This window comes from Pangasianodon hypophthalmus, chromosome 5 (assembly GCF_027358585.1).
Source record: "Pangasianodon hypophthalmus isolate fPanHyp1 chromosome 5, fPanHyp1.pri, whole genome shotgun sequence".
Lineage (NCBI taxonomy): Eukaryota > Metazoa > Chordata > Actinopteri > Siluriformes > Pangasiidae > Pangasianodon > Pangasianodon hypophthalmus.
This window is the reverse complement of record NC_069714.1, coordinates 30,462,384-30,472,734: the sequence shown is the minus strand read 5'-3', so window position 1 is coordinate 30,472,734 and position 10,351 is coordinate 30,462,384. Positions and strand designations below refer to the sequence as shown.

The following is a 10,351-nucleotide window of genomic DNA, read 5'->3' as shown; positions in this document are numbered from 1 at the left end:
ATCCATTATTTGTGTCAGTGTAAATGTGAAAAATCATTGTTGACAAATTGAATATCCTATTCACTTTTTTTTATCCCACTAAGAACACACTTTCATGAACAGTGATTAGGTGAATTGTATAAAATATTAGCTTTTTATATAACTGGAAAAATGAAAGTAGACTGGAGGAATGTACTGTATTCTCATTAAGTCTGAATAAAAGTGGTGTGTAAACGGTGTGTGTTTGCGAGCGCAGCCTGATTTGGTCCTGAATTAGCACTACAGCTGCAGCACTTTGCTCTATTAAAGCACGGCGCTTTCATGTGCTCCCTAATGCCAAGGCTGATTAAAGTGAACAGCAGGCACTAATCCGAGATATGAGACGGTCGTTTCCCTTGGAGCGTCTCCGTATCAGTGCTCTCCTCTCCACTTTTAGAGCGAATGAGGAAATACAGCCTCATGAGAAAAGCTGCTGTAAACCTGAGCTGCCTTTTTTTTTTTTTTTTTTTTTAAGGCCTAAGGGTTTGCTCTGAACACCAGAGAGTGTTTTTTCCAAGCAGAAAATAGATTATATTGAAGGAAATTGAACACTGTGCATCAGTTAGAACCAGTACAGATCCCCACATCACGGGTGTGGTAATGTAAGTAGCAGTTTTTCTTCATGTAGATATAAAATTGATTTATAAATTAAATAAAATGTCATTTATTTAAATAAATGTATTTGAGAAGTATTTCCTTTGTGACTTGGTGATTTCTAACCACTCATGATGCAAAGATTGGGAGTCATTTCAAAGATATATAGAAAAAAAATGTAGAACATTATGCAGTTTTGTGTGTTTTACATGTAGCACAGAAAGAAATATTCTGGATATTTTCTTTGACATGATTTTCTGGAAAGGGTCAATTAATACCACTACTACTAATAATAATAATAATGTCAATTAGTTGAAATATTTAAAATATTTCCTTTGTGATAAAAAGCTGGTATACATTTGAAAAAAAAAAGTGCTGACAGGCTGAAAGGAAAACACAAAGGTTTAATGTTGGGATTGAACACCTACAAGACTTATTTTTAATTTGAACCTTTCTGTAATTGTTGCACAGCTACGTTTCTCAGACTGTATGCTAGGATTTTTTGTTTGTCTGAAAGTAAACAGGCAATTGTTACGGTTTGTATATCGCACTGTAGGATGCAGTATGCCGGGGTATTTTTTTAGTCTCATATGTTAGTGAATTTCTGTTTGTCTGATGATAAAAATATGTTCACAAATATTTTCAGTTCATTTGCGCTACCACTGGTTCACCCTATTATTAATACGCTGTCACTACGTAATGGCTATATTCTGACCGGTAGTTATGAACATACTTAAAATTATGATTCATTATAAAATGTGAATGTTTTTAAGGATGCTTTTGAGAATGAGTAAGCCTGTTCGGGTATTAGTACAGAAATATCAACAAATATTCAAAGCCTATAAAATGCTGTTTGGGCCAGCCCTAAGTAAGGAATAAAACCCTGGGGGTCGTGGGGTTACAGTAAAATAATCACCACCCTAAAGTTGGTTCTTCTCCTATAAAAGGTAGTCACGAAGCGTAAACTGTCCTGAAGATGTTGGAAAACTTAGTTATGGCTTTACCTCTGTTACAACGTGCTGATACTGGAGACTCCTTCCATAAATAATAAATAAACATCTCTTCACGTTAAGAAAACTTCATCATATCAACAATTACACATTTTTTATATCTGTTTATATGGAATTTAACTTTAATGATCAGTGTTATTAATTGTCTTTCCTCTTATACCACAGCAATTTGATAACAGAGTTTTTATTTATTAAATAATGATACCGCATTCTTTTTGTCTATTTATAGTTACATTTAATGTTCAGTGAAACACGTTGAAGTTTATAAGACAAAAAGAAAACGCAGCTTGTCATGTTACTGAGAAACTGCAAAGCGTAAAGTCCTCTGTCCTGAAAATGTTAGAAAACTTAGTTACCTTTACCTCTGACTGTTACAAAGAGCTGACACTGGAGACTCCTTCCATAAATGTTAAATAAACGTTTCCTTACTTAGAGAAAACTTCACCATATCAACAATTAGATGCTTTTTTTTTAAAATCCTTTATGTGGAGCATGTACTGTGTGAATGAGCTGTTTCTATAGAAATTATAATGTATTAGAAAGAGTGCATTAGTAGACACCTGTGATTTGCAGCTTATTAACTACTGTCAGAGCTGCTGTTACAGAAAATTAATCACCAGCTTCTGACAAATCACAATCAAGAATTCAACAGAACTGTGTTTTAAAAAAATCTAATACAAATTTTTAGTATTTTGGTGTTGGAAAGTGAATTCTCTAACAAATTATATAAAAATAAAAAGTCTATTTAATGGAAATAAAGTGTCAGGAGAAAAGTTCATAATTTTTAAACACATCATTTTCTATCTTGCCTTATACTCGATTTGTGTCTTAATCATTAAAACATTTTAGAAATTCATTTCACTGAAGATGATTTTTCAGCAGAAAGTCAGTCTGAGATTAAGGATTAAAAAAGCCTGAGACAAGCAAAAGCAATTAACACAAGTGTGCACACAGAGGAAGATTTTATTTTCTTTAGCTCACTGAGGAGCCTGTGGAGTGAATCATCATCCATCATCATCATCATCCTGAAGTCTGAATGCAGTCACGATCACGGTCCTTTCAAGAAATTCTGGCATCGGGATCTGAATAATGGTAATGTATTAAAAGCAAATACAATGCATACGAATTTGATTTGATTTAGTCATAACGGTACCTGTTACATATACACTGATAACTGTTTTTTCCTTTGTGTGTTATTTTACAGAGAAATCAGACAGTACAGGAGGAAAGTGTTGGAAAATAATACTGCAGTAAGAGGAAGTCCGTAGTGAGGCCAAACAACTTAATTTACAGTCCACATCAAAATTAGGTAAATATCCGTTTTATATCTACACTAGGAGAAGGAATAGAAATTTCAATACAAGGCAAACAAAAGGACAGTTTCGTTATTATTAACTCACTAACAACGCACCTTGGGAAAGTATAAACAATTTCACTTCGGGATATTTTTGGATTAAGGATCCAAATTAGGTTGTGTAAATTTCATGTTTGACTGTTTCATTACTCATCACAATAAAAAAGGAACATACTCAAAGCATTTTAAATAAGGTCCAGACAATACATTATGATTATACTGTTATCACGATTTGGGTAACATGACGTACTAGCTCTTCACGATACATGAACGTTTCTAAAACTTTAAGGATTCATAAATCACCTATTTTGTTTCCTGGTATAAATTAAATGAACAGAATTGTTATGTAGTGATGCTACACTGTTATCGAGATTCTAGTATAAATTTTTGGCCACATAAGGAAACTACGTAATGATATGTTGTAGGCCAATAACATTTATTCATTTTATAACTGTTTAAAATAAATCCAGATAACAAGATGTGGTCTTTAAAAGTATCTCCAGTTGTTATTTTTCTCCGAGACTGCTGGCATGACTGACAGGTTAAATTTCATTTTTTGGCTTGAGTCCCTTCATTTAGCGTGTGCAACTGAAATTTCTCACTGTAATTAATGTTAATTAGAGCCTGGAAATGCGGAGCACTGTGGCAAGACCATGACAAAGTGTCGTTAATTGGCTGCCAGATTCACTAAACCCACCTGTCCGATGAATAGAGCTCTCGTGGGGCAACCTGGAGTTTCATTTTTACTTTTTCTTTTCCCCTGAAAGATGATTTAACCAGATCACAATGAAAATCCTGGCAACTTCACATGTTCTCTGTGATTTACAACATTACTACAATGAGCAGAATTACTGATGGAGTTAACACACATACACAGACACACACACCAAAAAATTTCTACTTATTTTCCATCTCTGTTTTGTCCTCAGTAGCTGGTTTGCTCTTTATTGTCTGAGCAAATGTCAGTCGGACTTCATCCTCAAGCAGCAACGGTTTCTTTGAATAACTCGTCCAGCCTCAGCGTGGCACGTGACACCTCTGATATAAACATAGCTTGAACTCGATTCTCTCTTAATTAGAGCTCACCATGTGCCCACCATTTCCCTCACATGAAAAGCAGAAGTTTGTCCAAAGCACATGCTAATGGTCTTGCCTGATGTGGAACATCTGGACTGGTTTTTAATTGTGCCTGATATACGCAGAACATGTGGTATAGATGAGGATCTCCGTGCTGCAGGGTGAGTCAGTTTCGGCCAAATCTGGGAGAAACTGTGGGAGGAGTTCAGGCCAAGTCTGGTTCTGAGATACTTAAATAGTTTGGGGTGTGATTTTCGGCCATGCTTAGGACGGAGCCGGCCCATGGGTTTGAGCCAGATTTGGTTTCTGGGAAAAGTTTGGGCTGGGATTATGGGCCAAGGTTGGGAACGAGTCAGTCCTTGAGTCATGCCTGTGAGTTTGTGCTGAAAGACATTTTGGGCCGAAGTTAGGAGTAAGTCATTCCATGTTTGGTCAGAGTTTGGTCTCTGTGTTACATAAATAATTTGGGCCATGATTTTGGACCGGGGTTAGGAGCAAGTCAGCCTGTGAATTGGGGCCAAGTTTGGTCCATAGGTTTGGGCCATGATTTTGATCCCACGTCAGAGCGAGTCCACCCAGACAGATTGAGACAGATTTTTGACTGAAGTTGTGATAGATTTGGGCCTTGAGTTCAGGCCACATTTGGGGTGAGAGCTTACTGTATGGAGGAGATGTAGCAGTGAGTTTAGGAGATGGTTTGTTTGGTGAGTAATGGGCCTGGTTTGGGCTGCATACTTGGCCCAGGTTGGTTTGAGTCAAGTTCAGGTGGTGAGATTATCCTGTTGAGGCATATGGTGTGTCACTGTGGTAATTATAATCAGGACAGATTTTCTGCACCAGTTTATAGTCGATGCTGTAAAAAGAGATGTAGATGCATATGACCTTAAATGGTTTGGAGCACAGCCATGAGACGTGGCTCTGTGTCTGTTCCTGGTAGCATGTTTTCGAGACATCAAAGCCACATATCCCCGATTTCTTGTTCCGGTCTGTTTTTTCATACTCGACTCGACAGTTGAAGGATTTAGTGTCCTTTGTTTCCACTGTGCTCTGTTGTGCCATTTCAAACTCCACCACTTTGGATGGTGGTACCAAACTCACCGAGACGTTCCCTAAGCCAGTGGAGTTGTGCCGGAAGTAGACGCTGAATGTCCCATTTCCATGATCCACTATCTTCCCTGTGATCAGGAGGTTCAGCTTCACTGTCTTGATGTTGGAGTTGAAATCTCCCCAGCCAAACATTTTCTTGAACTTTCCTGTCTTCACTATGGGTCTGCGTTTAGTCCTGCTTTGCACCTCCCCAACAGCTGTCTGGTTAGATAACCAGTCCCATGAGTCCTCCATTTTTTCCAAATATGTCATCTGTCTCATGCTGCTCTTGAGAGTGCGATATCCTCTAGAGAACAAGCGCAGAGGGTTTGGCGTGCGACTGCTTGGTCCTTTGGGGGAATTGTTGCCCTCATTATCACTCTCTCCCCAGTCCATAATGCCCAGCTCGGGAATCTGCAGACGCCTGCATGTGACCTTCACAAAAAGAGAGGGAAAAAAAAGACACACTAAGCATTAGAGCATGAACTCCCAGTAGAAGCTATTTATTTCTGAATCAACCATGAAATTAACATAATAAAGAGTATGGAGCAAGAAAATCCAGTGTTCAGGTTTTCTGTTAGAAAAACACTTAAAAAAAAGTATCATTAAAAAAATAATGCATTAGGCAGATGCAAAAAAAAAAAAAAAAAACACATGAAGAGGTTGTTATTTTCTGATATGCTGCTTTGGCAAACATTAGCTTACTTGGTGACTATTTTTTTGCTCTTTCATAATGGAGTGATATTAAATCAGCACACTCCACACATCAACAGGATACCATTACACCCTGGTTGTTACGGATATGTTTGTTCTCTTAATTAACACATTTCCACACACAGTAGCCTATAAATCACTCCTTTCTGCATAAAATCATTAGGACTTCCAAGGTAATGACTTGCAACTCTAGACTAAAGACCTTCAACCTGACTCAAGCTTCAGAGCTTACAACTCACAAATGAACTCGGACATCTTATTATTGGGGTGAAAAATGTACTGAGGAAATTATAGTGAAGTGAAAGTATAGGTAATGTGTCAAAAGTAGACGTCTGAAAGCATCCAGCCAGAAATGTACTCAAGTGGAAAACGCTACTACCTTTAGTTGCACTCAAGTTATTATAAGTAAAAAGTAAATATTTTTAGCTTATGAAATGAAGTTGGTTGTGTTTCTGTGTTGTTGAATTTGATTTGATGTTTTGAACCAAAATGTGAAATCAAATTCATTCTGCTGATGTTTAGCATACAGACTGGATGAGAGAGAAGAGATCCGTGAGACTGGTAATGAGTACTTTGAATGTCTAAATAAAATGTAAGGAGTAAAAAATTAAAGATTTTACGTGGAAGTACAATTACTCAAGTATTTTGCACCCCTGCTGATTACTGACCTGTGACTGAAGTATCTCAGCATGCACAAAGAAATATCAAGTACTGTCTCTTCCATAAATTATGTGTTAATGTGGAAATTGGAAAATCTAAATGATTAGCTTCAAAAGTGTAAATTTCAAAGTGTATAGTTTCAGCAAAGTGTAAATAAAGTGCTTGTCTAAACCATTACTGTTTAGGCATTACTGGTTTCCTGATAACATGACTGCATCATATCACAACCCTTGGGGCTCATTTATTGTGCTGGACACAAACAAATGTATTCTTAAATCGTTTACACAAGAAATGTGTATTCAGGAAAAATCCAGTTTGCTTGGAAAAAGTTATGCAACCGAGTTGTCATTAAGTTACTGTAAAGCCAAATCAAAACAAATCTATAAATTAACACAAGTAAGACTAGCCATTCAATTATGACAAAAGTAACACTATGGGACCCTATAAAAGTAGGCAGCATTAGTGGTAGCCAATGAGCTGCTATGGCTGAGCTGCATTACTCGAAGATTTAGCGCACAGCGATCTTAGGAGCAACGCTTTCGCTGTTTAGTCGTCATTTTGTCATTTTCAGCTCACTGTCAGCTTTGCCCTTAATGGAGATTTGTGGGTGTGGCTTAACACTATAAAGTGTCAAGATTGGCATTTATTGACAAATAAGGAAAGTCAGTGTTACTGAAACTTTCGTAAATCTGGAAAGAATTTTTAGTTCAGTTTTCACCAAAAATCTTTACACACAACTTTACTAAAATACACTGAATCTACATTAGAGGCATCCTGATATAAGAAAATAATGCACAGTAGCTAGCCAGTAAGAAACAAATGTTATTATGTATATAATAATTACTATACAATATATAAAGAAACATTGCTATGGATTTATTGCTGGATTTCTTTCCCCCAAAATGAATCATTCCAGTATCCCAGAATTTTAAGGCACTGAATAATTCCTCACTCTATCTATGTTAATAACGGCCCTAAACTCATTACAGAAAGTCTGCAAACCACAAATAGTTGGACCATAAGCCCTGCCATCATGCCGCAGCCATCCCACGCACCAAATAACCATTTTTTTTGCTCTGGGATGTCAAGTTCTGGGCCACTTAAGATAAAGTCTTAATAATTTGTAGAAATAATCCAAACTTAGTTTTATTGGTAATTAGCGGCGGCTGCCGTCCCAAGGCACAGCGGATGGGATCATTTGCTGCGGCAGATGTGAGAGCTTTCAGTAGGGCTGTTTGAAATCACACACACACACACACACATCCCAGACACACAAACAGTGCTGTGCTAATTACACATTTTGCTGTAAGCTTAATTGAGTCATATGCGAATTCAGTCTGCAAAGCCAAACGCTCGTTGCAAACATTACCCTGTAAAATCATTGGAACAGGGGCAGAGCTCTGCAAAAGCAAGATAACAAAACGTTAGCATATAAAGTGTGTGTGAGAGTGTGTGTGCAAGCCTATAGTTGCTTATACATTGTGGTTTTATCACAGAAAGCCTTGTTCACCTCAAACACACCTGCGCAAATGATGCAAACAGGCCATAATGACCCAGCAAATTGAGAGCTCTGTGTTTAATGTGAAATCGATGAACTGAAGGGTCTCATCATTTATCAGTCCCCACACAACCTAATTAACACACCATGTCTGTGGAAATAAATAGAGAATAAGATAATGAAAATGTCAGCTGTTTTCTGCTCGAACAAAAACATTTAAATATTAAATGTAGTCCCCATGAAATGGCTTGGGAGCTGTGAATTGATTCCATATGTTGACATACTTCCTTTTGAAACAGGAAGTCAGTATGATGAAGTGCTTAACTGATGTACACAAGAGGAAATAGCATTCGAGATACGTCACAGAATCTAAACACACTTGACAGTAGCTTAGTGAACAAGCTAAATGCACTCAGTGAGCCTTTTTTCAGCACTGGAGGATTTCTCACCTCCACCTAGACGTCGAGATGCTGTGTGTTTTTGGAGTTATGCCTTACATGCTTGAGTTGAGGCTGCTGGGTCGTCACTGAGAGACATCTGACGCGTCTGATAGTGGATAAAATATCACTGTTTCTTACTGATGGAAAAGCCATGACTGTGAACAAGGACTGAATCTCATTCACAAACTCCACCCTAATTCAAATGAATAAATTCCAACCATTTAGCCTTCACCAAGGGAAGGTTAGAAAAGGGACTGTATGGGGAAAAACTCAGCCAAAAACACATTGATAAACCATGTTTAATGCTAATGAGCTGCTACTGTAGAGCAAGGCATGCCTCCTGGGGCTGGATGTACAGTCCCCTCTGAAAGTATTGGAACAGCAAGGCCAATTCTTTTGTGTTTGTTATATACTGAAGACATTTGGGTTTGAGATCAAAAGCTGAACAAGACGCTAGATCAGAATTTCAGCTTTCATTTTTGAAATACACATCCTAATGTGTTAAACAATCTTTTGTGCCAGACCACCCAATTTTTAGATGAGCAAAAGTATTGGAACAGATAGTGTTGAAGTAATTAACACAATGTTTGGTTGCATATCCCTTGCTTGCAGTGACCGCATCAAGCCAGTGACCCACTGACATCACCAAACTATTGCATTCTTCTTTTGTGATGCTTTTCCTGGCTTGTGCCACAGCTTCCTTCGTTTGTTCTTAGTTTTGGGATGTTTCTCCCTTCAGTCTCCTCTCCAGGAGGTGAAATACTGCTCAGCTGGGTTAAGGTCTGATGATTGACCTGGCCAGTTTAAAACCTTCCACTGTTTCCCCTGATTAAGTCCTTTGTTGTGTTGCAGTGTGTTTTGGGTCATTGTCTTGCTGCATGATGAAGTTCCTCCCAATTAGGTTGAATGCATTTCTCTGTAAATTGGTAGACAAAATGTTTCTGTAGACTTCTGAATTCATTCTGCTGCTACCATCATGAGTTCCATCATCAATAAAGATTAGTGAGTCTGTTCCAGAAGCAGCCATGCAAGCCCAAGCCATGACACTACCTCCACCATGCTTGACCCATGAGCTCATATGTTTTGGATCATGAGCAGATCCTTTCTTTCTCAAAACTTTGGCTTTTCCATCACCTTGGTAGAGGTTCATCTCGGTTCCAGAGTTTTTGTTGCTCATCTCTGTATTTCTTTGTTAATTCCTATCTGGCCTTCTGATTCTTACTGCTGATGAGAGGTTTGCATCTTGTGGTACGGCCTCTATATTTCTGCTCTCGGATTGTGATACCTTCATCTCTGCCCTGTGGAGCTTGTTGGTGATGTCACTGACTGTTGTTTTTGGGTTTTCCTCCACAGCTCTCACAATGTTTCTCTCAGCAGTTGCTGTTGTTTTCTTTGGCTTGGCTTGGCACTTCACTGGTTAGTACACCAGTGGTTTCTTTCTTTTTCAGGACATTCCAAATTGTTGTACTGTCTATTCCCAGTGCTTGTGCCCAATTCTCAGTTTCAGAATGGCGCTTTTCTCCCATAGACACCTTTCTGGTCTTCATCTTGGTGTCCTTTTTAACAACAGATGCAGTCTTCACATGTGAAACCCAGGGCTCAAACCTAAAGTAGACATTCAGAGCTAGTAATTATTTAAACAATGAATCTAACAGGGGCTCACCTGGGCAACAAGAAACACCTGTCAGTCACATGTTCCAATAATTTTGATCACATGAAAAATGGGTAGATTCAAACAAGAGGTGCCATGATCTGAGTTGTTTAACACATCTAGATGTAAATATTAAGAATATCTAGAAATCTCACCTTTCCAAATCTTGCCTTTCCCAATTCTTACCTTTCCAAGTTTTACCATTTAAATTCTCAACTTTCCAAGTCTTTCCACATTTTACCTTTTCAA

General features: G+C 38.0%; 1 protein-coding gene across 3 annotated transcripts in view; it reads right to left on the bottom strand.

The window, feature by feature from the left end:
- Nucleotides 1–2,363: 2,363 nt before the first annotated feature.
- The window catches only part of nxph2a (neurexophilin 2a), a 34,915-nt gene continuing 26,927 nt past the window's right edge, over nt 2,364–10,351 (bottom strand). For 2 of the 3 annotated variants that reach the window (XM_034304331.2, XM_026913248.3), the window contains exon 3: nt 2,365–5,574. In XM_034304331.2, coding sequence (XP_034160222.1) covers nt 4,828–5,574 — 747 coding nt within the window. In that variant the 3' untranslated portion in view covers nt 2,365–4,827. Of the gene's footprint in view, nt 5,575–10,351 lie in introns of all 3 variants that reach the window. The other variant, XM_053234571.1, reaches the window with a different exon arrangement.